This window comes from Salmo salar, chromosome ssa10 (assembly GCF_905237065.1).
Source record: "Salmo salar chromosome ssa10, Ssal_v3.1, whole genome shotgun sequence".
NCBI classification, from domain to species: Eukaryota; Metazoa; Chordata; class Actinopteri; order Salmoniformes; family Salmonidae; genus Salmo; species Salmo salar.
The window spans coordinates 19,570,007-19,596,691 of record NC_059451.1 but is presented as its reverse complement, the minus strand read 5'-3'; the positions used below and the strand labels follow the sequence as shown (position 1 = coordinate 19,596,691).

Here is a 26,685-nt window from a genome sequence, read left to right as displayed (position 1 = left end):
TGAGGTCGAAAGAGGAGAGGAGTGGAAAGAAGGAGGCAGAGAGGAATGAGTCGAAGGTAGACGTGGGGAGGTTAAAGTCACCCAGAACTGTGAGAGGTGAGCCATCCTCAGGAAAGGAACTTATCAAGGCGTCAAGCTCATTGATGAACTCTCCAAGGGAACCTGGAGGGCGATAAATGATAAGGATGTTAAGCTTGAAAGGGCTGGTAACTGTGACAGCATGGAATTCAAATGAGGAGATAGACAGATGGGTCAGGGGAGAAAGAGAGAATGTCCACTTGGGAGAGATGAGGATTCCAGTGCCACCACCCCGCTGGCTCGATGCTCTAGGGGTATGCGAGAACACGTAGTCAGACGAGGAGAGAGCAGTAGGAGTAGCAGTGTTATCTGTGGTGATCCATGTTTCCGTCAGCGCCAGGAAGTCTAGGGACTGGAGGGTAGCATAGGCTGAGATGAACTCAGCCTTGTTGGCCGCAGACCGGCAGTTCCAGAGGCTGCCGGAGACCTGGAACTCCACGTGGGTCGTGCGCGCTGGGACCACCAGGTTAGAGCGGCAGCGGCCACGCGGTGTGGAGCGTTTGTTTGGCCTGTGCAGAGGAGAGAGAACAGGGATAGGCGGACACATAGTAGACAAGCTACAGAAGAGGCTACGCTAATGCAAATGAGATTGGAGTGACAAGTGGACTACACGTCTCGAATGTTCAGGAAGTTAAGCTTACGTTGCAAAAATGTTATTGACTAAAATGATACAGTACTGCTGGCTGGTGGAGTAGGCTAGCTAGCAGTGGCTGCGTTGTTGACTTTGAACGTGTAGCTGGCTAGGTAACCTCGGTAGTTTCAGTACTACACCTTGTCATGATACAAAGCAACTTTGTAGCTAGCTAGCTAACATAACACTAATCAAGACGTTCCTTGTAGTGTATTTAGTTTCAACAATGCTGCTCGTCGGTAATAGTTGGCTAGGTTAGGAAAAATGGCGTCGCGGGGGACGGAAATAGCTGGCTAGCTAACCTCGATGGCTGGCTAGCTAACAATTATCAATTATCAATTAACAATGATCAGACTAGACTACCTGTCAGTCAGACTGACAGACACACCGCTTCCACTGCTTAATTCACTTATTGTTATGCTTGAAGGTTGCTGTTGGCTATTAACTTGATGTCTTATGAATGGATGTACTTTTTCACTTGAACTGCAAATACTCCGTTATGTATTTTGTACTGGCCGGTATTAGAAAAGATTGAACACTCAATCAATAAACAGCGAGTAGCAGCAGTGTACAAAACAAATGGGGGGGTGTCAATGTAATAGTCCCGTGGCCATTTGATGAATTGTTCAGCAGTACTGTTCCCTTTGGGAATAAGAAGACAAGTGTTCCCTTACTGATGTTATTCCTCTGTGTGTGTTCTGCAGCCTTGAAGTCTTCTCCCATTAAGAAGGGCCGTGTGGGCCTGACGGTGACTAAGTACACTGGCCCCGGGGCCGCCTGGTCAGCCAGCCAGCTGCCCTCGGAGAGAGACAACAACATCTACGACCTGAGAGGAGCACGCAGCTTCCCCACGCTGGAGGACGAGGGTAGGGGGTACTAGACCATGCAAACCCCCTCCCCCCCAATCACATTCACACACTCCACCTTCACACAGCCCTATCATTTTAACCTAGCTGGTAACGGAGACTGGATGCAGGTGTTTTGTCAACCTGTTCTGATTCTCTCTCCCCCTTCTCTCTTTCTCTCAGGGCGACCAGACCTCCTCCCCTGCACCCCTCCGTCATTTGAGGAGGCGACCACAGCCTCCATCGCCACCACGCTCTCCTCCACCACCTCTCTGTCCATCCCAGAGAGGTCTCCCTCAGACGCTGGAGCAGAGCACCCCCGCTACAGGTACCAGAACAACAGCTCTGAGAGAAGGTACCGTTATGGACACAATGTCCTATTTCTGGAGCATGTATTCATGACGCATGTGGAGCATGTCCTTTTCATGAGAAGAAAACAAGAAGAAGAAAATAAGTCAAGATGTATAATCAAGCAATAAGGCACGCGGAGGTGTGGTATATGGTCAATATACCACGGCTAAGGACTGTTCTTATGCACGACGCAACGCGGAGTGCCTGCATACAGCCGTTAGCCGTGGTATATTGGCCATATACCACAAACCCCAAAAGTGCCTTATTGCTATTATAAACTGGTTACCAACGTAATTAGAGCAGTAAAAATAAATGTTTTGTCATATCCGTGGAATACGGTCTGATATACCATGGCTGTCAGCCAATCAGCATTCAGGACTCAAACCACCCAGTTCATAATATAATGGTTATGTTCATGACTGAATAACCAACAATAACTGATTGTGCTGAACTGTGAAAGCTATAGAGCCTATTTTATGTACCCCACCCTGGCTTATAACGCCATTAACTTCCAGTGGTGTCTCTGTCCGTCTGTTTCTCTGCAGGAGGCACACCCAGTCTGTCAGCCATGACGGGAGGTAAGAGCACTACTCTGCATGGCCTGTATGAAATGCACAACTTATCCCGTTGCATAAAGGACTTGGTAGTTTAGTGTTCTTACAGCGCTAGTCATTCTGTCTCTGACCAGTGAGGAAGGCTACTAGGCTAGGGTGTGTCAGGTCTGCCTGTTGGTCTGTGTTTTTATGGGCGTGACCACCCTTCCTGTCGCTCAGTTGTATTTCCTGTGTGTGTGTTAAAGCTGACAGTTTGAACTTTAACCTCATAGTCATAGTATCATTTCAAATCCAAAGTGCTGGAGTAAAGAGCCGAAACAACACACGATTTGTCACTGTTCCATACTTTTGGAGCTCACTGTATGTGTGTATGTGTGCGTGTGTACTTACGTTACGCATTTTTGTGTGTAGGACTCAGGAGGAGGTGCGTGAGGAGGAGCAGCAGACCATCACGGTGGAGGTGGAGGTGAAGAGACACGACAGCGAGCCCATCATCACGGTCCCACAGCCCTCTCCAGAGACCAGGTACACAGCCTCAGCCTTACTCTACATAGACCAAGATGTATCACACAAAGCCCTGAAAAGCGAGGCTCAACTCTACTGAGCAGCACACCTAGCATCCAACACACTCGCTGAAACCAGGTCCATACATTTACAGAGTTATTAACCTTTCAACGGCCACCATCTCGGTACCTAACATGCTCGCTGGTTCTTATAAGCGCTCCCTGTAACACAGGGCGTCGTGGGTATAAAGTGTCCCAGATTGCTACCTTTCTGAAGGGGTTGTCAGGTTACAGACCTGTTACGACCCCAATAAGAACCGTGCCGCAGTTGCTTCTGCACTTTTCACTAAAAATAAACTGAAAATGTCTCACCTGCGACAGGATAACACCTTGGTTAGCTCTGGGAAGTGGGGCAGCTGTGGTCCCATTTGGTTGATAGGGCGGCGACGATATTAAGTCCCCACCTTACTCTAAGTCCCATTTGGTTATTGGAGTGGTTGTGGGCTGTTGCTATAAATCCATTATTATGGACAGATAAGCGCTGCCTGCGGATGTTCTCTGGAGCAGCCATCTAATTAGGTTAAGAGAGTGGAGTAGGGTGAGAGACAGGCTAAAAGGGTGAGACAGACAGACAGGAGTGCATTGGGAAAGTCGTGGAACTAGGTCAGAGGGTCTGTGGCTAAGGTTGGGCTGAGAGGCTGAGACAGGGCCAGACATATGGCCTCAGGGGGGCTGGGTGGGGTAGAAGGGTGAAGTGGACCGGCAGGCCAACGGGGTACTGGGAAATTAGCCATCTGGAGACCCGGCTCCTCAAAGCAGCCTCAGAGACCCCTGCTGGGGGAGAGAGTGAGAGGTGAGGGCAAGAGAGAATAAAAGAGAGAGACTGCAAGGTCCATGGCTGCATGGTAACCACAACACCAAGTCCACCCATTTTAAAGACTTCTTCCCAACCAATCAGCTCTGTCTCTGAGTCTGAGATGCTGTCATTGCTCTTTAGGAATGCCAGGCTCCAGGTTTTTCAGCCTAAGCTCTAAACACACAAGGCTGAGAAAGCAATCTGGGATAAGCTTGTCGTTCCTAATAGTCAATGATCTGGGCCTGGACAATAGAGGGATTGTGGTGGCGCGGCACCATGCCATCTGGTGCTGTAAGTCTGGGTTAGTCCCGTCATCATAAACCACCCTGGAGCCTGTTCCTTCTGATCTAACGGGTCAGTCTCAGCTCTGCCTGGCTGGGCTGTTCTTGTTCATTAGAAGGGCTTAATAGGAAGTGGCCCTGATCATTTGTCTGTACAGCTATTCTATCCTGTGCGTGAGAGAAGAGAGCGAGTAGCGAGAGCAGGTGTGTGTGTGTGTGTGTGGGGGGGGGTGTGTATGTGTGTTAGAGAACAGGTATGTACAGTATGTCTTATCACGTCTGTGGTTGTGTATGAGCAGGTGTGTCTGACCCCCCCCACCCCCCTCTGTCTCTTTTCTCAGTGAGGAAGCGGAGGCTGCTGCCCCACCCCCCTCCTCCTCCTCTCCCCCAGCCCCTGGGGCCCCTGCTGAAGCCTCTACTGAGGCCCCTGCTGCTGAGACCCCTGGCCCAGAGGCCGCTGTCAGTCCCAAGGTTGTGGTGGTGGAGGCTGAGTGGGACCGCCGGGGCAGCACAGTGTCTGGGTCCGGATGCACCAGCCAAGCCTCCCAGGACGACGAGGATGACGTGCCAATCACAGACATCTACTTTGTAAGCTGTGCTTTCATTGGCTCAGCACACACACACACACACACACACACACACACACACAGATCGTATTCCTTAGGGCATGCAACAGAAAACATTTTGTAACGGAAATCAAAGTCCAGGTAGTCCCTGCCTGTTTCAGTCTGTTGTGTTACGTTTGGTGCCTAATGAATACGACCCTGGACACAGTTATGATAGACGCTAAATACTACTAGCCCTACGTCTATAGGCTTCCAGCCCACTTACAGCAGGGTAAATAGCTAAATACTACAGTATCCTAGCTACTAAATAGATCCTAGGTTTGTCCGTCAGCAGGCATACTGCACTAACATGATATAGACAACAGCAGATGGTAAACTAGACACAGATAGCTTACATCTCCATTGGCCATCATTTCCATTTTTGCTTTGTCAAATATTGTTTGTCCGTGTGTGTCACTCATCATCGCCACCCGTAATGCAGATGGTCAGAGTGTGTGTTGTTAGTGTTGGGTCATGGGAGGGTATGTATGTGTGAGTGAGTTGGATGCCTTTCTACAGAAGCTTTGACAGTTGGACCCCAGAGGGAGCAGAGAGGGTGAGTCTGTAGAGGGTTAAGGGTTAACCCTAGAGTCGATGTCTCCGTGGAAATCTAACTAGCATAATAACAAAATCTCCATCAAAATCCATCAGTTTAAGCTAGAGATATGTTTTCTTTTCCATTGGAATGCGTCTAAATCCACCGCATCTGCCGACGTCGCCCTTCCGTATCTGCTGTGAAAGGTGGCAGAGCTAGAGCTGTGTTTGTCAGACCATGAGACATCCCGAAAATCAGTCTTCTCACGAAAACGTCTGTAGCGTTCGAACGGGCCTACACACTAATATGATCCCTTCATGGAAAGGTGAGTCTCTTGGAGGGCCACACACTAATATGATCCCTTCATGGAAAGGTGAGTCTCTAGGAGGGCCACACACTAATATGATCCCTTCATTGAAAGGTGAGTCTCTAGGAGGGCCACACACTAATATGATCCCTTCATGGAAAGGTGAGTCTCTAGGAGGGCCACACACTAATATGATCCCTTCATGGAAAGGTGAGTCTCTAGGAGGGCCACACACTAATATGATCCCTTCATGGAAAGGTGAGTCTCTAGGAGGGCCACACACTAATATGATCCCTTCATGGAAAGGTGAGTCTCTTGGAGGGCCACACACTAATATGATCCCTTCATGGAAAGGTGAGTCTCTTGGAGGGCCACAAGCCTCACAAGACTAGTCTGAAGGTTGCCAGGTAACATTACTAAACTCCCTTTTGATTTTTTTTTACTGTCTGTTTATCCATATAAGAAGCTGTTGTTCAATGCGTTTCTATAGGCTAAAAGCAGCAAGGCCAAACTCAATGTTTCATCAACAAAAAAATGATATATATTTTTATACCTCAGGGGGTCCTAAAATTCTGAATGAAATAGTTAAATGATCCTTGGTATGACCATCTTAAAACAATTCCATATGTTTGGTTCTACGACAGATTTCAAAGCCAAAGCCATGCATTAATGGATGAGCCTCTGGTGATAAGGGATGAGAAGGCCGGATAGGGAAGTCTCCTCTGGCATTGCTCTGACTGGTGGACAGTCTCTCCTGCAATCAAACGCCTCACACTGTAGCCCAGTAGGTCTGTCTGTGGCCCTGAGCGTCAGTAGGTCTGTCTGTCTGTTTAGCAGCTGTCTGTTGCGTTTATGACCATTTCACCTGCTCTGCTCTGCTTCTCTCTTCATGTGCAGTAGCTCAGGTCAGGAGACGTAGAAAATAGAGACGCGGAGACACAGAGAAGATCTGTAGCAAACAGCAAGGCAACACTCCTAGACAACCACTATATCACCTCTGTCTCTGTATGCAGTATGCATCTGTGGCCATTTACATTTTAGCCAACAGACACAGATTAGGTCATTTTGTATTTTAATGGAACATTATTTTATTTGTAGAGTGCTTTTAAATGGCTGAAGTCTAGTACGCTATGAGGTTGTACAATATGGCCATATCGTATGAATATACGAAGCAAATACTAGTAGACAGCATAAACAGAGGATTGTCTTCTGGGTAGCATAAACAAACAGAGGATTGTCTTCTGGGTAGCATAAACAGAGGATTGTCTTCTGGGTAGCATAAACAGAGGATTGTCTTCTGGGTAGCATAAACAGAGGATTGTCTTCTGGGTAGCATAAACAAACAGAGGATTGTCTTCTGGGTAGCATAAACAGATGATTATTTGACTGGTAAAAGCAGAGATGACTTCATCAAAACAATTCATGGGAGATTGCACCAGTCCTGAGAGACAGAGTGGACATTACTCTGAGAGCCCTTGGAGAGAAGGCTTAAGTGATTGTTCTGGTCCGAGCAGGTGTTGGGAAGATGGTCGAAGAGCGCTTCACAAGCCCCTGTTGAGTGGCTACAGCCTGAATTATTAATTTATCATCAGCAGTCACTAGGCTTGGGCGGTATACCGTATACTGAAGCATTTGGAAATAGCCACAGGATGGTTGTTCAATACCATTTGAAACAATTTCTTTTAAGTTTTTCAATAAATGTTCATATTTGTAGCTACTTTTTAAGTAAATACCTGCAGTCAACTTGTGCAATACGTTAGGAGTTAAAGCAGATCTCATTCTTTATTTTACATTATGAAGCTAACCATAGTTCCCCAGAACAGTTGAGCAAGTGTGGTGGAAATATTGTAATCGAAAGGAGAAACTCTTACATTTCTTCAAAACAATCAAACGTTATTATTTCATTACTGCGGTAATGGAGCTGGTCGGTAATCACCCCTGGAGGTGATCACTGAGAACTCATTTTTACAGCAAAGTCCATCCTCCTGGATGTTCTTGACAACCAACAGATGTATGGAATGGGTCACAAGGTTAAGATTTGTATGAAAGATACTTCTAATTCACAGCAGACAGTATGTCATTGTGTAGAGACCAGGGTCCGGCCCTGGGGTCATCTCTCCCTGGTACCTTATAGAACAGAAACATTAACTCATGCTCTGGAATGTGGTATCACCCAAAGACATCGTAAATCTCCTGTCAGTGTTGTCCCAGTGGCCCATTTTCAGTTCACACAGACACAATAGAGTTATAAGAACCCTCTATTCTGTTGCATAAAGCAACCATTTGATGCAATGAAAGTATTATAACATAATCTTGCAATTTTGCTCTCACACCAGTCATGTTTGTTTGTAAATAGCACAACGGGAGAAAGCAGGAGTACAGCTGTGTATTGACAGGGGTTGCGTTTTATATTGAAAGTCAAGTGTTTTTTTGCTTCAATAGAGCGATCAGGGACGAGTAACTATATACAGTTGAAGTCGGAAGTTTACATACACCTTAGGCAACTACATTTCAACTCTGTTTTCACAATTCCTGACATTTTATCCTAGTAAACATTCCCTGTCTTAGGCCACTCCAATACCTTGACTTTGTTGTCCTTAAGCCATTTTGCCACAACTTTTGAAGTATGCTTGGGGTCATTGTCCATTTGGAAGACCCATTTGTGACCAAGCTTTAACTTCCTGACTGATGTCTTGATGTTGCTTCAATATATCCACATAATTTTCCTCCCTCATGATGCCATCTATTTTGTGAAGTGCACCAGTCCCTCCTGCAGCAAAGCACCCCCACAACATGATTCTGCCAACCCTGTGCTTCACGGTTGGGATGGTGTTTTTCGGCTTGCAAGCCCTTTTTCATCCAAACATAACGGTGGTCATTATGGCCAAAATGTTCTATTTTTGTTTCATCAGACCAGAGGACATTTCTCCAAAAAGTACTATCTTTGTCCCCATGTGCAGTTGCAAACCATAGTCTGGATCTTTTATGGTGGTTTTGGAGCAGTGGCTTCGTCCTTGCTGAGCAGCCTTTCAGGTTATGTCGATATAGGACTCGTTTCACTGTGGATATAGATACTTTTGTACCTGTTTCCTCCAGCATCTTCCCAAGGTCCCTTGCTGCTGTTCTGGGATTGATTTGCACTTTTCGCACCAAAGTACATTCATCTCTAGGGGACAGAACGCATCTCCTTCCTGAGCGGTATGATGGCTGCGTGGTCCCATGGTGTTTATACTTGCGTACTATTGTTTGTACAGATGAACGTGGTACCTTCAGGCTGTTGGAAATTGCTCCCAAGGATGAACCAGACTTGTGGAGGTCTACAATTATTTTCTGAGGTCTTGGCTGATTTATTTTGATTTTCCCATTATGTCAAGTGAAGAGTCAGAGTTTAAAGGTAGGCCTTGAAATACATCCACAGGTACACCTCCAATTGACTAAAATTATGTCAATTAGCCTATCAGAAGCTTATAAAGCCTGACATCATTTTCTGGAATTTTCCAATCTGTTTAAAGGCACAGTCAGCTTAGTGTATGTAAACTTCTGACCCACTGGAATTGTGATACAGTGAATTATAAGTGAAATAATCTGTGTGTAAACAATTGTTGGAAAAATTACTTGTGTCATGCACAAAGTAGATGTCCTAACTTACTTGCCAAAACTATAGTTTGTTAACAAGAAATTTGTGGAATGGTTGATAAATGAGTTTTAATGACTCCAACATAAGTGTATGTAAACTTCCGACTTCAACTGTAGTTTTCCTTCACAGAAAATACATTAGTGCAACACATTTGGCAGAAAATAGCTTAATTTTCATCAGATGACAACAGAAGTTCAATGCTATTTGACTGGCAGCCACACAAGTAAATGAGCTTACAATGAAAAAGCAAGGCCTTTTTTGCAAAAATGTCTGTTTATCATAGCTAGAATGTAGGCAGCTATATTTCTTAATGTTTTGCTTAAAGTGAATTGTATAAGCTCTCTGTTTGAGAAGTCAAAGCCCTTTGGATGAGTTAGCAGTGGCAGCTGTACAGATATCTTTTGATTTCCTTGCGTTTTTTTTCTCCTTTCTGTTCTCGGCCCTTCTGCTCCTCCCCATCTTCTCAGAGCAGAGCAGGCAAGCTCGTTTCCCTAGCGACTCCAGACTCCACACAGACACAGCATTTAGGCCTACACATGCTGCTTCAGAGCCAGTACTGTTCTTCCTTCAGACAAGCACGCGTCAACTTTTTTCATTGGCACAATGTCTCTTGTTCACATTCGCTTGTAAATGTCCAAACTCACAAAAAATGACATTCGTTAGCTCCTACCTATATATGTGTAACTTTTTGAGCTGAATTGACTGTCTTTGCAATTTGTTTATTTTGGTTTGCATATTTATGTTTGCATATTTAGCCTCCATGGAAATTCGTTATTACTGGTAACTGACACCCAATGGTATTCTTTGCATTTTTGGCGCCCCCTTGTAGTACTAAGCCGATAATGATGTGAATCCCGGGATGAGAGAAGGACGATATGAAAATCTGGATACCGCCCTACCCTAGTAGTCACCACCTCCCTTTCTCTATTGCTGTCTTTCACACTCTCTCTTCTCTCTCTGTCTTGCTATGATGGAGGCTTAAGGCATCCGCATGCTTCCCAACCGAAAACAGTTCGGTAGAGTTCGTGCATATATTACGACAACATTTTGTGACGTTTTTGTTCGTTTTGGACTTCGGTTTTACTCAAGTAAAAGTGAGAGTTACCTAGTAAAAGTATAAAAGTATTTGGTTTTAAATATACTTAACTATCAAAAGTAAAAGTATAAATAATTTAAAATTCATTATATTAAGCAAACCAGACCACCATATTATTTGTTTTATTTATGGATAGCCAGGGGCACGCTCCAACACTCAAACATCATTTACAAAATGTGTTTAGTGAGTTCGCCAGATCAGATGTAGTAGGGATGACCAGGGATGTTCTCTTGATAAGTGTGTGATTTAGACAATTTTCCTGTCCTGCTAAGCATTGAAAATGTAACAAGTACTTTTGGGTGTCAGGGAAAATGTATGGAGTAAAAAGTACATCATTTTATTTAGGAATGTAGTGAAGTAAAAGTTGTCAAAAATATAAATAGTAAAGTACAGATACCCCAAAAAACTACTTAAGTAGTACTTTAGTAGTATTTTTACTTAAGTACTTTAGACCACTGCTATTAGTTCATTTTAGTATACTGTAAACGAACGCTATCGTTTCAGTTGAGAGTACTAGAGCTTCGCATGTCTACCGGAAGTTGATGCTGTTGCTATGCAACCTCTTGCTAGCTTGTTAGCATAACAAATGACTAACACCTCACTCTGACCATCTTACTCGCCCTAGCAGAGCTGGTTAGGCTGTTTTCATTTTATCCAGAGCGTTGGTGACTGTAACTGTGCTGCTGGCAACAATTTAATGACACTTTTTTTTGCCGACATTTACTGACAACGGCCATATACAACGGGTGTTGAGTTATTCTGTGCGAGAGTGCTCTGAAATCTGAGTAGATAGCCAGAATTAACGATGTCCATTGAAACGCACAACGACTATACCACTTAGCTAAGAATGTGAATAATCAAGTCAATAAACGTTGGGTAGTTAGTTAAATAGCAGATTAGTTCATATACTGCCTGACAAGTTCGATGTATTAGTAGCCAACTAACGTTAAGTAACAAGCAAACATACTGGTACATACTGCTGTAATGCTACAGTGAGGGGGAAAAAGTATTTGATCCCCTGCTGATTTTGTACGTTTGCCCACTGACAAAGAAATGATCAGTGTATAATTTTAATGGGAGGTTTATTTGAACAGTGAGAGACAGAATAACAACAAAGAAATCCAGAAAAACGCATGTCAAAAATGTTATAAAATGATTTACATTTTACTTTATAACCTTGCCCAACATTTTTTCATAATTAGTTAAAGCAATGAATTTGTATCCACTCGTCGGTCTTCGGCTGCATATTTTCCGCCATTGTCTTCAAATTTGAAAACGTTGTGAAGCCACGCCCATTTTCTGAGAAATTGCATTATGGGCTCTAAAGCACGGATATAGTGTCCACTGCATGTATACTTGTATTTTGGCGACAGTACTATTGGTGCTTTTTTTCTAGTTTTTCAAGTGAAGGTGTTTTAAGGGAGTATGTGAGCACACTTGTTCGGCTAGGCGCCAGCCGAACTGAAGCATGCTGACGCCTTCAAGGTGGAGAGAGGAGGGTGAGAGAGTGAAAGAAAGCACCTGACTTATTCATCATCATGGCTGATTGACATTTAATTTCTTCACCCTTCACCGTAACATAGTCAAACCAGCAATCATCTCTTCTATCACCTCTATACTTAACCTTTTTCATTTCTCTCCATGTTCCAGCTTTGTCTCATTTGTCTGTCCCTCCATCCTTTTCACCCCTCTCTCCTCTGCCCTCTCTGGTGTCTCCCATCTCTCTGTGGGGATGTGCTGTCAGCTTGCAGGGAGAACCTGGGTGTTCTCTCCTGTCCTGCGGAGGAGAAAGCTCCAGACCAGCTCTCAGATGCAGTGTAAGTCTATGGGACATGCTGGTAGCTCTGCTAACTGCTTAGTCAATGCTTCAGTTAGTTGCACCTTTTTATACAAACATCAATGGCCTATAGCTGTGACTGGAGTTGTTGTAGCTTAGTCCCCCAGTCTGCTTACTTTGAGTCTTAGTGCTGTAACTGTAGTGATTCCTCAGTTGATCTTCTCAATGTTTTCCAAAGATGTCAGTGAAAATTAGACAAGATCCATTATGGACTGATATTCCTTTTCTCAAGGGATACTTGATTTGTAAGAGGGCATGACGCATTATATGCTCTACGTATTGTTCTAGACCTTTCTTATTTCATCATGTCATGTGTTTCCTCTCGTAACAAAAGGGGTCATGGTCTTTTTTTTGTTCTGCCTTCATATCATGTCTTTGTTAATATTATTTATATACCTCCTCCCCTTGGCGTCTGTTCCTGTTCATGTTGAATCAAATCATGGCCGGCTGTATAGAGAGAGGGGGGGAGAGATGGGGAAAGAAGGGAGGAGGCGGATGAGTGACAGGAGGGGGCTCTGACTTCTCATTTGAGGCCATCTGTCTCTCGTTCACTCCCTATATTCCCACCTCTCTCACTTTCTCTCTCCACCTGAGGGGTCTCCCTGTGGATGGTGTGTTAGCTCTTGCGCTGTGAGTGTGGCGTGTGTGTGCATATGGTGTGTGTGTGGTGTGTGTATGAGCGTGTGTGAGCGACAAGTGTGTATGTGACGTCAAACCTCAGTGCCGCTTCCAACTACGTCATCACAGGCAGTGTGTGGCAGCTGCTGCTCTTTCTGAAAGGGAAAGTACCGTACGGGGCCACGGTCACTGCCTCAGAGACTGAGCAGCGCTGAGGCTCTGACAGGGCTAAACACTTAATGCACATAATAAGAAAGAAAGGGGGGAAGATGCTTTGGGAGAATATGTCCTTTTGGCTGTTGGCAGTGCTGGCACGCTCGCTTTCCACCCACCGCTAACCACCCACTCCCACCCTGTTTTCTGGCTGATACATACTGCAGATTCATAATTTTTCTTGTCCACTTCACCTTGGCTTTTTTGAAATAGCATAGTCATAGAAAGCAATTCTTAGTCACATGCATAGGCCTCCCAGCCAGCATTACAAATGAAGAGTTTTGAAAGTGATAGCAGGAAAGAACTAACATTCTTTTGAATGCAATGTTGATGTTAGTACATGTAGTCTACCTCTAGGCCAGGGGTCTCCCAACAGGTAGATCGCAAGCTCACAGCCCACTTATGAGTAGCTCGCCAATCTATTCTGTGTTCCATCGCATACTGTCATAAACATAAAGCTCCCGGCTACTATCCAATCAAAGCCACATTGACATTATCCCACCCTTGGTTAGTCACTATTGGCTTAAAAACCCAAACATAACACAATATCTGCCAATCAATTTCCCGTCTGTCTGTTTGGTGCCTGCGTTTGTCTATCACTCTGAATGCAGCCAGTTAGCGACGCTAATGATAACTGTCTTATGGGTAGACAGAAGAAATACTTTTTTTAAAAACTATATTAAATGTTAACTGCAAAGTAGTATTACCTGACAGAACTATATCATGATTATTTGTATCAATTGGGTGGTGATTGTTTTGCAAACTCTGCCATGACATGTGCTGCAGCAGTAGGCCACAGCAGAAACATCCTAGACCTACAAATGCCTCTCTTGCTAGATGTGCAATTAAAGGTGAATTACTCTCAAAAATATAAATGTTATATATATATTTTTTTCAGACTGAAAAAATTGTCTTCTGATGTGATTTAAAGGCCCAGTGCAGTCAAAATGTAGTTTTACCTGTGTTTTATATCATATTGTACAACATCTGATTAAACTTGTATCAGTGTTATTTCCTCATAGTTGCTGGTTGAAAATACAATCTACACTGGACTTTCCAATCAGCAGGTCTGCATGGGCGCAAACATCGGCTTTCTATGGTGACATCACCATGCGGTAAACTGGTTAATAGAGTTCCAAACCTAGTCCCCCCCCTCCACTCAGACCACTCCCAGACAGTCCTAGCAAAATTATTGCTTGAGATAAAAAAAATAATTAAAAAGCTATTTTTGCCAATTTTAATGGAAATCTATTACAGTAAGGTACTTAATTGTTACCCAGAAATGATATAAAAACATCTACATTGGGCCTTTAAGTATTGACATGGACTCAGAACATAGATTTTCAATGTTTCTCTATGAATAATTGTAAAACTAATAAAAAATAATCCCAAACCTGGAAAAAATGTACTGAGAAAATATAATTTAGGATAATACTAAATATAATTTTATGGGTCCCACTTAGTTGTTTATTAAGCATTATTTTACCAGGTATATTGACAGAAAAAATATATATTGTACACCAAGGACCTAGGAAGAGTTGCAGAGTAAAAGAAAAGAATGTGACTATTTTTTCATTTATTTAGCTGTCGTGCTAGAAAAGATTTGAGACCCCTGCTCTAGGCTGTATTCCAATAGGATTTCACTGCTAGTGTTTCATTTTCACATTTCTACGGTTAGGCTAATCTATATTCCAAGCTCACACTTTCTGTAATGGCATTTCCTCCTTTTGCATTTCTAATTTTATTTTCCTGCCTGTCTTGTGTTTTCCTGTCCTGTCTATCTCTCTTGCCTGCCTCTGCTTCTCTCTGTGCTGCATCCAATGGCCCTCTCTTTCTGGCGCCCTCTGCTGTGTCATTTGTGCAGCCCCCTGAGGACAAGACCTGGGTGTACTCCCCTCTGCACTACGGCAGTGAGTCTCAGACCTTGCCGGATGGGGAAGGGGAGGAGAGCGAGACAGTAAGTAGTATGAATTACACCTCCAGTACCAGTGTGTATTGGCCGGCCTGACTGTCATGCCCACTCAGTATGGCCGTGCCAGTTATGACCATTTGGTTCCCCCTCCTTTCACCATGCAACACCCAGCATGCTGTTCAGTTTCTTCACAACCCTGGATCTGTCTGGCTGCATGTGGTTTGGCAACTTGGTACATGTCTCCTCCGCTAGGGTTGCAAAATTCCGGTAGCTTTTCCAAAAGTCCCAGGTTTTCCCGGAATCCCGATTGGAAGATTCCCGGAATCAGGAGGGAATAAGCAAGAAATCCAGCTCCTCCCTACCAGGATTTCTGGAGAACCAGGGATTTTTGGGAAAGTAAGCCGAATTTTGCAACCTACCTCCTCCTGGCTCATGCATCACCATTGCCAGATCCCAAACCCACACAGCTACAGTTGTCAATGTCATGTGTTTTTTCTGAAACAACTGACCAACATATAATCGCTTTGACACATACAGCACAAAGCAGTTGGTCAGATGAATGGTGGCAAGTATGGTAATAAATTGATTTGATTTGTACAGTTCCTCTATGAAACCCAATAACTGTTTTCTTTGTCCATGAATCCATATAATATGACAGTATTGCTTTCAGATGATCATCTTTCAGCCACTCTGCACAAATGATCAGAAACGACTTTGTGTTATGAGACACCATAATTGATCCCTTTGTACAAACTCCGTTATATTACTGATGACTTCTATTTCACTGGGTATTTTCAGTGCCAAATCTCATGAATGTTCTGTAATTGAGATTTTAGATAAATTATAAATTAAACTCTTATTACTAAACCTACTATTACGGCTTTGGAAAGTTAAGCAGGCATATCCCATTACGCGACTTCTAGTTTATGGCAAGGGTTGGGTGGAGATGGATGAGCAATCACTCATTTGTTTCTTAAAGAAACATATATGAATTCATTGACAAATGTCATGATTAAAGTCCAGGTCACATTTTTATTTGGATAGTCCCATATAGATGATCTACAGATGGTTATACTATCAACAAACCGTTAATAAGCAACTGCGTGCTAAAGTAAGGGTTATTGTTAGCCTAGGTTTAAAATAAGGGTAAAGGTTACGTATAGGATTAGGGTTAAGTTTAGGGTTAGGATAATGGTTAAGGTTATGGCTAGGGTTAGTGGATAGTTAGTTGAAATGCTGTTGACGGTAATTGAACAGCTACTGAACATCTACTTGAAACTATCCAAATAAAGTGTTACTAAAGGCCATTCTACTCATCTTGTAGGGAAGATGAAATGACCCTATTACGCCCTCTGAGCTTTTTTCGTCCAGGGTATTTTAACAGTCCTAAGCTGCAGTAGTTGTAGAAGCTCAGAGCTGTAGCAGGCTGGCTAACCCCTGGTCAAAGCCCACTGCACTCGTATGTGGCAAGGAGGAAGTGGATTGAACAATCACTCCTCCCCCGTCCCATTATTCTCCATAGAGAAGACACACACACAGAGAATCATCACTTCCACGTCCCCCAGGGACAGGAGCTGCCAGAGGAATAAGTGGAATCAGAGCCGTGGGACATGGCATTACAGTGCCTAGTGGAAGTAGATTGTCTCCTGGGGTTTGTCTATGAATAGATTAATACAAATGTCATGGAAAAATGCATTATTTAGTTGTGTTGAGGGGATGTTCATTTGAGAGGAAAATACAAAATTTTTCTACCCTCTTATTTTCACTATGTCCTCTGACTTTCCCTTTAAATTATTGATATACCTTTGATCAATAGATGTGCTTTGATAAGAGTTATACCTCAGTTATATCGTGCTGTGGGGGAAGAATAGATTTTATTTTACACTCGACAGGATTATGTGCCAAAGATTTACAACTTCTATTTCTCTCTTTTTTTTCTCCCTCTCTCTCTCTCTCCTTCAACCAACCATAAACACTCCTCCGTAGAGCTGAGAGGATGATTCCGTGGAGAGAGGAGCCATCAGACTGATCCCCGGGCCTCTGATTGGCAGGCAGCGGAAGCGTTCCAATCCAGACCTGTATTTTAAACCATGGATACAAAACAAAACAGACTAAATACTGTGAGGAAACCCCCTCGACATCCCGTAGTCACAGTGGTGATGGTACTATATGATCGATTCCCCTCCTTTCAACCCACACCAACCCCAAATTGCCATAGCAGAAGAAAAGCCGGAACTCAAATTGCTAGGCTATACATCTAGCATGCCCCATAAAAACATGGGCATTGAGGCAACTCTGCTACTCCTCTCACATTCCCAAATGTCGATACAGTCAAATGGTCACATGTATTTAATTGATATCATGTTAATTTATATTGTGATTTTTCTTAGTTTATTATTTTGTTTTTTTATCTTTTTTATTTGTGCACTTTTTTCAGACATTTTTTTAGTACTGTGAATATATTTAGTTATGTTGTGTGCTTCAAATGTAGCTCTAGCAGCAATCTTAACGTCGCTATCGAAGTGGTACTTTACCGCTTTACCGCTATGTTGAATGGTACTTTACCATTGGAGAGGGAACACTTTATTTCCAATAGATTAAAAATGATCTATAGAATGTGTTTCAGAAAACATGATTTGGTAAATCTGATAAGCCTACTGTATTATTTTACAGGTTTGTTTATTTCTTGTTTATTTTGTCATTTCTATCACAGTATTGATACAGGCTTCTAGCCTCAAAACCAGATCATTGCAACACTAAATAAGGCTGGGTATTGTCAATCATTTCAAAATCCTACATCATTACAATGTCTTCCAGAACCGCCCAACTTTCAGAGGAATGCAAACAAATCATTTTCTAAGCATAATGATTCATTGAGCTGTCATAATGTCATGAAATACCAATATTTCAGCAGTCAAACCTTGACTCTGAATGTTAGCTCTGCTGGAGGGGATTTAGGCTAATGGATTTGATTACTTAGGCCAAAAAACTCACAGTATCACATATGTCCAGAATTAATTAATACTTCTGTTATTTAGTAATAGTTCATCCGAGAGGGATTTCAGGCTGCTCTTAGACAGCACTTTTATGTATCAACCATCATCAGATGTGAAAGTGAGGTCTTCATCATAATCATCTGTTATAGTCTTTATGCGAATTCCATGTTTTAAGGTTTAAGTTGTGTTTCAATATGTTTTTATTCTTTTTCTGTTTCACACTTGGCTGTTTAAGTTAGTTGGTGTGTTTTGTATGTCTGTGCGTGACAGAAGGTGTCAATGTCAAAACTTGTAAAATACTGATCATTCTATCATAATGTGCAGTGGCCAGTTGTAACCAGTTGCTGTTGTCCATGTCATCAAGAGACCGTAGCAGCAGTATGTTGTACAGTACAGGTGCAGTCTTAGTTAGTTTTAATTGCCTTATTGAGAAATTAAAACATATCATGTCGATGTTTTTCTCATAGTAGTGCTGTTGTATTTATTATTTAAGTCATTTCTTTTTTCAATACTGTAATTGTGAGCCAGAAAATGTGTATATACAATTATAAATACATATATAAAGAATATATAAATATATTTTCCATTTGAATTGGAGAATATTATTTTTATTTGATTACATTTTTTGCTGCTGGCAGAAAATGATTAAGAGCTATACATGATTTACTGTACCATGTTCTTCAAGGTGTTGACACGATGCAGCTCGATTTATGGTTTATAAATCACCGCTGTTTTTTTTTGTTTTTTTGTATGATATCCGTTACTGAAGAGTTGTCAGTTTTACTGTACCAGTTTAGTGTACATGTTTTCAAATCACAGTGTGCCCTCCTTTACAGAGACATAGCATGGTTTAAAAATGAATATGCATATCAGAAATATGTATTTATGTATATCTGTGTATATTCATCTATTTATACATGAGGATAAATAGATGGCTGTAAGTCTGTGTGTGTTTGGACTCTTACGATGAGAATGAATACAAAATAAAGCAGTTCTATGTCTATGATATAGTGTATTTGTTCATGCTTCCAAAGTTGTCTGTTGACTTCCATGTCTATATTGCTGATGTTTGCAAGCAAGGAAATTCCCTCCATGTGTCTCTCTTGTGCTACTGTTCAGCGCATGCTGTGAAAAACATAATTGTGCCGTGCTTGATTTTTGTGTGGCCTTTTCCCCCTATTCTGCAAGAAGGCTCACAGAAGATGCATTGTAAGAGAAGCATATTGACCAGCCTAGTATAGAATTCAATATTTTCAACTGGTGAGAATAGCAACACGCTACCTAAGAATGTCTTTCTTTTGATTTATGCCATCTTATCTGAAGCAACACTGGTGAATGAGGAAGGTATAAAGAAAATGTTTCATGACACTACTATGATTGGTCCTCATCAAAACAGAAATGTTTGAGTCTACCAGTCAGTTGTCATCTGAGCTAATTTATTATGGTGGGCGTGGCCCACAAATGGAGATCATACTTACTGGACTGTTGTTTACACGTTACAGCTTTTTGAAAAGTAGTACTGCTATAACACAATACAACAGAGGGAAAATGTTCAAATGTGTTATGCAATCAATCATTTTTTATTACGTCAAATATGAGGTCCTTAGGAAATATTTTGACATTGGTCCATAATTTCCCTGTTCTAACAAAATGTCATGCATGCTCTCAAAAGCTGTTTGCACTGTTACCTACCCAAATATTGATACTGCTACGACCGGAAGTAACTTTCGTAGCGGGTTAGGAGAATTAACATAGCAGGTTGGGAGAATTAGGCTAACGTTATTAAGGGTTAGGGCTTTGGAAAATGCGCTCCTAACCTGCTACGAAAATCACTTCCGGGTGTAGCTGTATCAAAGTGCCGTGAAAAGAGTGTCTCTCATATTGTGGCTACATGATCTTTGTTTTGATTGGTTTTGTCTTTTTGTTAGTATTTTGCTTGAATGTTTTACATAGAGAAAATATTCCCTGTGAAAGAGCCCTCTCATTAAAACATTGAGCTATATCAGAGTGAAGTGACATTAAAATGTATTGTCAACCGAATTCAACTGTCAAAGAGCAGGGATGAAATTCAATTGTACAACCTTCTCTTAATTTATGTCAATCAAAAGGTGGGGGAAAAAAAATAAAGTTCCAAAATGAATGCCAACATAAATTTTGTCTTTCTGTCGGTGACGTGTTTTTAATATGGTGCTTTAAATGCCGCATTCACGTGCTACTAGTAAATTTCCAACTTGTTAATTGGTTGTAGTTATACATGTGCCCCATTCAACCAGTTAGCAAGTCGAAAAATGTCTACGTTTCCTAGTTCCGCCTAGCATGTGAACGCGGCACAAGATAACTGGGAACTCGGAAAAGAAACGAGGTCAAATCATAATGTCAGTGATCTTCAGGTCAGAAAGTTGGAGCTCTAGAAAGATGCCTGAGTTTCCGACTTTGAATTTCGAGTTGGAAGACTGTTCAAAAGGTTTTTCCCAGTTGGAGCTTGTTTTCTTCCGAGTTCCCAGTTGTTTTGAACTTGGCATTAGTCTTGCTAACACCAGGGGGTATTCATTAGGCCTACCCCTTGCAACGTAAACAGTTTTCCGTTTAAATCAAATTGTATTTGTCACATGCTTCGTAAACAGGACTAGATTAACAGTGAAATGCTTACTTATGGGCCCTTTCCAACAATGCAGAGAGAAAGAGAAATAATAACAAGGAATAAATACACAATGACTAATGATAACTTGGCTATATACATAGGGTACCAGTACCGAGTCAATGTGTAGGGGTAAGAGGGAATTGAGGTAGATATGTACAGTGCATTCGGAAAATGTTCAGACCCCTTCACTTTTTCCACATTTTGTTATGTTACAGCCTTATCCTAAAATGTAATCAATTGTTTTTTCCACCCTCAAATCTACACACAACACCCCATAATGGAAAAGCAAAAACAGGTTTTTATACATTTTTGCAAATGTATAAAAAATGAAACTGAAATATCAGTATGCGGAGCCTTTACTCAGTAATTTGTTGAAGCACCTTTGGCAGCGATTACAGCCGAGTCTTCTTGGGTATGACGCTACAAGCTTGGCACACCGGTTTTTGGGGAGTTTCTTCCATTCTTCTCTGCAGATCCTCTCAAGCTCTGTCAGATTGGATGGGGATTGTCACTGCACTGGTATTTTCAGGCCTATCCAGAGATGTTAGATTGGGTTCAAGTCCAGGCTCTGGCTGGGACACTCAAGGACATTCAGAGACTTGTCCTGAAGCCACTCCTAGTTAGGGTCGTTGTCCTGTTGAACGGTGAACCTTCGCCCCAGTCTGAGGTCCTGATAGCTCTGGAGCAGGTTTTCATCAAGGATCTCTCTGTACTTTGCTCCGTTAATCTTTCCCTCAATCCTGACTAGTCTCCCAGTCTCTGCAGCTGAAAACATCCCCACAGCATGATGCTACCACCACCATGCTTCAACGTAGGGGATGGCATTGGCCAGGTGATGAGATGTGCCTGGTTTCCTCCAGACGTGATGCTTGGCATCCAGGCCAAAGAGTTAATCTTGGTTTCATCAGACCAGAGAACCTTGTTTCTCATGGTCTGAGAGTCCTTTAGATGCCTTTTGGCAAACTCCAAGCGGGCTGTCATGTGCCTTTTACTGAGGAGTGTCTTCTGTCTGGACACTTTACCATAAATGCCTGATTGGTGGAGTGCTGCAGAGATGGGACAACTTTCCAGAAGGACAACCATTTCCACAGAGGAACTTTGGAGCTCTGTCAGAGTGACCATCGGGTTCTTGGTCACCTCCCTGACCAAGGCCCTTCTCCCCCGGGAGGCCAGCTCTAAGATGAGTCTTGGTGGTTCCAAACTTCTTCCATTTTAAGAATGATGGAGGCCACTGTGTTCTTGGGGACCTTCAATGTTGCAGACATTTTTTGGTACCCTTCCCCAGATCTGTCCCTCGACACGATCCTGTCTCGGAGCTCTACAGACAATTCCTTTGACTTCATGGCTTGGTTTTTGATCTGACATGCAGTCAACTGTGGGACCTTATATAGACAAATCATGTCCAATCAATTACATTTACCACAGGTGGACTCCAAGTTGTAAAAACATCTCAAGAATGATCGATGGAAACAGGATGCACATGAGCTCAATTTCAAGTCTCATAGCAAAGGATCTGAATACTTAAGTAAATAAGGTATTTAAAAAAAAATCTTTAACACATTTGCAACATTTTCTAAAAACCTGTTTTTACTTTTTCATTATGGGGTATTGTGTGTATATTGATGACGTAAAACAATTATTTAATTCATTTTAGAAAAAGGCCATAACCGTGCCCCAGTCCCGGCTAATGATCTTCAGTTTAGAATGCAATTAGTTTAAATCAGCTGTGTTTGCTAGGGATAGGGGAAAAGTCTGACACCAATCAGGCCCTGGAGGACTAGAAATGCCCGGGTCTGCGTAACGTAACAAAATATGGAAAAAGTGAAGGAGCCTGAATACTTTCCGAACGCACTGTACACATAGAACCAAACGGAAGTAAGCGGATTAAACGGAATCATACGGGGAGCGTTGTGCCCGAATTTGTTCAATAGAAACTGTTTCTGTTGCAAAACGTTTAGCTACAGGCCCCAGGGCGCTGTGTAACCACGTGGGTGTCGCGTCAGCCATTCTACGTTTCCATACCGCTACATTCGGATCAAGAACAGAGCTAAGAGGGCGGGAATGGTCGAATGGAATTATAGAATCATACGTCAGGTTTCCTTGGAGAACATACATTTTGAAAAGTAGTGATATTTTATCACTAGCGCATTTTGGAACTTTTTTATTTTGTAAAAATGTGGCTAATATAATCTAGCTAGCGCATAAATTGTCTAACAATGACAATTGGAAGTGTCCTATTTTAATCAAGCGATAAGGTTATTCACCCATTTTTGGCATGATGATGGACAACGGAGACTTCACTAACACTCTCCACACATTTGAGGACCAGTCTTGCAAGGTTTGTTGTCCTCTCATCAAAACTTTGTTCATTAGCAAATATGTTTATTTTATATTTGTCTTACTCAGTAACTGTATCTGGTTTGTTCCAGGGTCTTGGAGACAAAATGTCAAATGCAAGCAATAGTAGATGCTCAAGTCCAGCATATGGAGTTCTTAGTGACGAGGAAAATCAACCCAGTGGTAAAACTAACATTGTATTGGATTTGGGCCTTTTGGATACAATTCTAAAAATTCATATAACAAATATTTAAAAAATCTAATGTTAAAGTTGTAGGCTAATTCACTCTTTTTATTTACTAGAATCCCATTATGTTATAATAAGACAGCTTCATGATGAAATAGACCGGTCCAAAATGTCATACAAAGAAGTAGAGGCTATGGTCCAAGCCCACATGAAGGTATGATGATGCATAGTAGCAAATTACTGTTTGACTTCTTTTTTCTAATGGTTTTCTTTAGTATCCAGTAATATTTTGTGTTCTCAGCCTATTTTGGATCAAATTCGTTCAGATGCATGTAAATTGGTGATTAAGTCATCAGCATTGGAGGATGGCTGTCCCAGGAAAGACCAGCAGGACAGACACATTCTCTTATACATCCCCTCCCTCCAAGAGCTCCTTTTGAAATTAGCCTTTACCAAAAACTCGGTAGGTACTCTGGGCGTGTTTCCCTCTTGATTTAGGACTGTGTTTTTGATGTGAGGCTATAGGATCATTTCCATAGTCATATATGACCATCATGCATGTAACCTCTGTGCTTTGTTTGACTGAAGGATGACGTGCAGAGTTACCTGATCTCGTCCGACCGAACATTCCTACTCTCTGAGAACGATGCCCTGAAAATGGAGCTCAGAGATGCAAAGTCTCGACATGAGACTGTGATGAAGAGCCTGCACCTTTCCCTTCACTCTGCTGAACAAGAGAATAAGAGCTCCAAGCTCACACTCCAGCAGAACCTCAGACTGTCTGAGGGCAAGGTAAACTCCATGGAGCAGAAACTCAAGGAGTTTGAAGGACAGGTCCTGTCCTTGCAGCACAATCTCATGGGCTCCAATGAAAGGACTCAGAGTCTGCAGAAAACCCTCCAGTTCTCTGACAATAGGCTCCAGTCCCTTCAGCAGGACCTGGACGAGTCTGAGAAGAGAGGCCAAAGCCTGCAGCAAATCCTTGGGGAGTCCCAAGAGAGGAACCAGACTCTGCAACATAACCTGGCTTCCTTTGAGAAGAACAACCAGTGCCTTAGCCAGAACCTTAGCGCTTCAGAGAAAAAGGTTGACTTCCTTCAGCACAATAACTGGAAGTCTGAGGAGAGGGTCAAGTCTCTGCAGCAGACCCTCGGCTCTTCTGAGGAAAAGGTCTCTCTCCTGCAGCAGAGCCTGAAGTCTTCAGAGGAGAAGGTCTTATCCCTCCAACATGACCATTGGGCCTTGGATGAGAGAGCCCAGTCCCTGCAGCAGAGCCTCAACTCCTCAGAGGAAAAGCTCCAGTCGACACAACATTGGCTCAAGGCTACAGATGAGAAAGCCAAAGCCCTGAAGGAAGCTCTCAGATCTTCAGAGAAGAAGAACCAGTCCTTACAGGAGGCCCTGGGGGTCAATGAGAGCTGGATCAGGGCAACCAAGGCCCAGCAGCAGTCTCTGGAGAAATGCAAAGAGGAGCTGGAGGAGAGGATCAAGAGTTTGATGCAGACTCTCAGGGTCACTGAGGTGGAGCACCACCGCACAGTGCAGGACCTGCAGGTGGGTCTTCAGAGTGCCAGGGAGAAGGTGGAGATTCTGCAGGATGCAGTGAACAGGACTGAGTCTGGGCATGTGAAGGAGGTGGGGCAGCTTCAAGAGAAACTGAACAGAGCTGCAAAGAAATTGTCTTCAAGAGAGCAGGAGCTGCACAGCCAGAGTGAGTGAAATTGATAATTTTGCTTCGTCAATGTGAAAATCCACCAAAATAATGTTTAAGATTATATCAGATGTTTCCCTTTAACTGTGTAAACTTGATTTTATATTGGTTCTGTTAGTTGCTGCCTTGAACACTAAATTGCTGGAGGAGCAGTCAAAGGCAAGCAAGGACCTTGAAAGATCCATTGGATATGAGAAAGAGCTGCAAGACACTATCAAGATTCTCAGGTAAACACCAGCACACACACAGACTTTCCTTTATTGATACAAATAGTCACCCTAGCCAATGGTTGGACATTACTCACTCCCTTATGTCCCCTTTCTCCACTCTGACAGGAAGAATCTGAGAACTCAAACTGAAGAGAAGGGGTTTGCTCTGAATAGCCTGAGGATGCGTCAGAAGGACCTGGCAGATGTACAGCGCCACCTACAGGCAGACCTGCAGAGGTGCAGCCAGGTCTGTGGCAAGGAGAAGGGACCGCAGCACTTAGCCCCCCGCAAGGGTGGCCTGAAGGAGGAGTTCTTCCACCTGAGAACCAGCCTGCACTCCGTCCTGGAGAAGGAGGCTGGGAGAGACGACCCGGGGAGGCAAGATTGGGTGCAGGTGTTAGATGAGAGCAAGGAACGGGAGAAAAGGGCAGAAAAACTGGTGAGACTATAAATAATGGACAATCGATACACATTGGTATATTTTGCTCACAGCACGGTTGCTCAGACTAAAGAATCACTTTCAATGTATTGCTACTATACTTGTTACATTACCTTAGTAGCATAATTTAATGAAGAAGCACAGCTGAGGTTTCACAATCCACAGAATACTTAGAATTTCTGCATCAGTATTGCAGTTTGACGAAGTTGTTGGCTTTATGTACCTTTTTTTTCTGCAGGTGGACAGTTTAGATTCTCTGCAGAGTTACCAGCTGCTGGAAGAAGGAGGGGATGAAAGGTACCAATATAGAGCAGGAGCATGGAAAAGTGGAGCATCACCCTCTATCCGTTCCCCTTCTGCTGAGACGATTCCCCAGAGGAACCTCTCTACGAGGCCTGCTTCTCCATATCCCTATGGGTAATCTAATCCACATCTCTGCATAGATTTCATAGTTTAGCCCAGATCTTTTCTTTTCATGCTCAATTTGCTGTCTCCTGGGAGAGTGGATAGAAGGTTCTGGGGTTTTATGCTTTTACATTATTGAGTGCCATTACAGATCTGTATGTATTGTTCAGTCATCTTTTCTTCACAGGCTAAATTTAGGCCAGGGGAAGAGGCTTGGGTCTAGCTCCCTCCGTGGGTTGAATGATTCTGAAGGCATGCAGCATTTACTAACAATCCAAAAAAGACTGAAGAACCTCCAGTCAGGTAAAAAGTAATCACGTTAAGCTATCACAGAGAATATGTAGATGACATACATCCATTGACCTCTTCGTAGACGGGCTCCACCCCGTCGTCAATTCCAGGTCAGTCATAACAATGGAACTTTTTGATAGGAAAAAAGGATTCACAAAATTAAGAGACCATTGAATTACAGAAAGGCATATTTTACTAATTATATGGCCTGATATCCCATTGTTTTGCTTTCGTTTACACAACAAAAGCTTAGAGGCCTTCATTATGACAGAAGTAGGCCAATGTTTGCCCTTGTTCTGGCATTTGTTCCACCAAATTATTTGGTTAATCATTTTAGACTATGAATTGAACTTTTCGCTGAATTGTAAGTTATGAATGCAGCATGAATTTGTTTTGTCTTAGTTGAATTCCAGAGGAATATCAAGGGTTTACTCCGGACATCATAGCACCAGCAGCGAGACTCTTTTGGACCATTGAATTACTTTACAACTGAGGGAAACCCCATCATTTTAAAATACCAGACAATTTGAGAATTGTTAAAATAATCAGAATGAATTCATGGCAAATAAATAATTGGTTCTAGTCCATTTTTGTTGTCTTTTATTTTCAA

At 42.7% G+C, this 26,685-nt stretch overlaps 2 protein-coding genes across 5 annotated transcripts in view; both read left to right on the top strand.

Moving 5' to 3' along the window:
• Positions 1-18,861, top strand: part of pip5k1ca (phosphatidylinositol-4-phosphate 5-kinase, type I, gamma a) — a 92,016-nt gene extending 73,155 nt beyond the window's left edge. For 2 of the 4 annotated variants that reach the window (XM_014216260.2, XM_045687463.1), the window contains 7 exons: positions 1,414-1,575; positions 1,738-1,909; positions 2,451-2,483; positions 2,871-2,984; positions 4,441-4,687; positions 14,812-14,904; positions 16,846-18,861. In XM_014216260.2, the coding sequence (XP_014071735.1) occupies positions 1,414-1,575; positions 1,738-1,909; positions 2,451-2,483; positions 2,871-2,984; positions 4,441-4,687; positions 14,812-14,904; positions 16,846-16,851 (827 nt within the window). In that variant the 3' untranslated portion in view covers positions 16,852-18,861. The remainder of the gene's footprint in view (positions 1-1,413; positions 1,576-1,737; positions 1,910-2,450; positions 2,484-2,870; positions 2,985-4,440; positions 4,688-14,811; positions 14,905-16,845) is intronic. The other 2 variants (XM_045687461.1, XM_014216262.2) reach the window with 2 other exon arrangements.
• A 3,401-nt stretch (positions 18,862-22,262) lies between these two features.
• Positions 22,263-26,657, top strand: LOC106613718 (interaptin). The gene is made up of 10 exons (XM_014216256.2): positions 22,263-22,834; positions 22,926-23,016; positions 23,137-23,234; positions 23,322-23,483; positions 23,609-24,731; positions 24,850-24,958; positions 25,067-25,379; positions 25,618-25,796; positions 25,972-26,087; positions 26,478-26,657. Exons 1-10 carry the CDS (start codon positions 22,772-22,774, stop codon positions 26,519-26,521), a joined length of 2,298 nt encoding a protein of 765 aa, XP_014071731.1. The 5' UTR covers positions 22,263-22,771; the 3' UTR covers positions 26,522-26,657.
• The last annotated feature ends 28 nt before the right edge of the window (positions 26,658-26,685 follow it).

What these genes read in the sequence shown, in the direction of transcription:
- LOC106613718 (XM_014216256.2), top strand. Translation starts at nt 22,772, where the DNA reads ATGATGATGGACAACGGAGACTTCACTAACACTCTCCACACATTTGAG. An exon ending in CGAGGAAAATCAACCCAGTG is followed by an intron (nt 23,017 to 23,136) that starts GTAAAACTAACA and finishes TTTATTTACTAG; the next exon opens with AATCCCATTATGTTATAATA. An exon ending in TAGCCTTTACCAAAAACTCG is followed by an intron (nt 23,484 to 23,608) that starts GTAGGTACTCTG and finishes GTTTGACTGAAG; the next exon opens with GATGACGTGCAGAGTTACCT.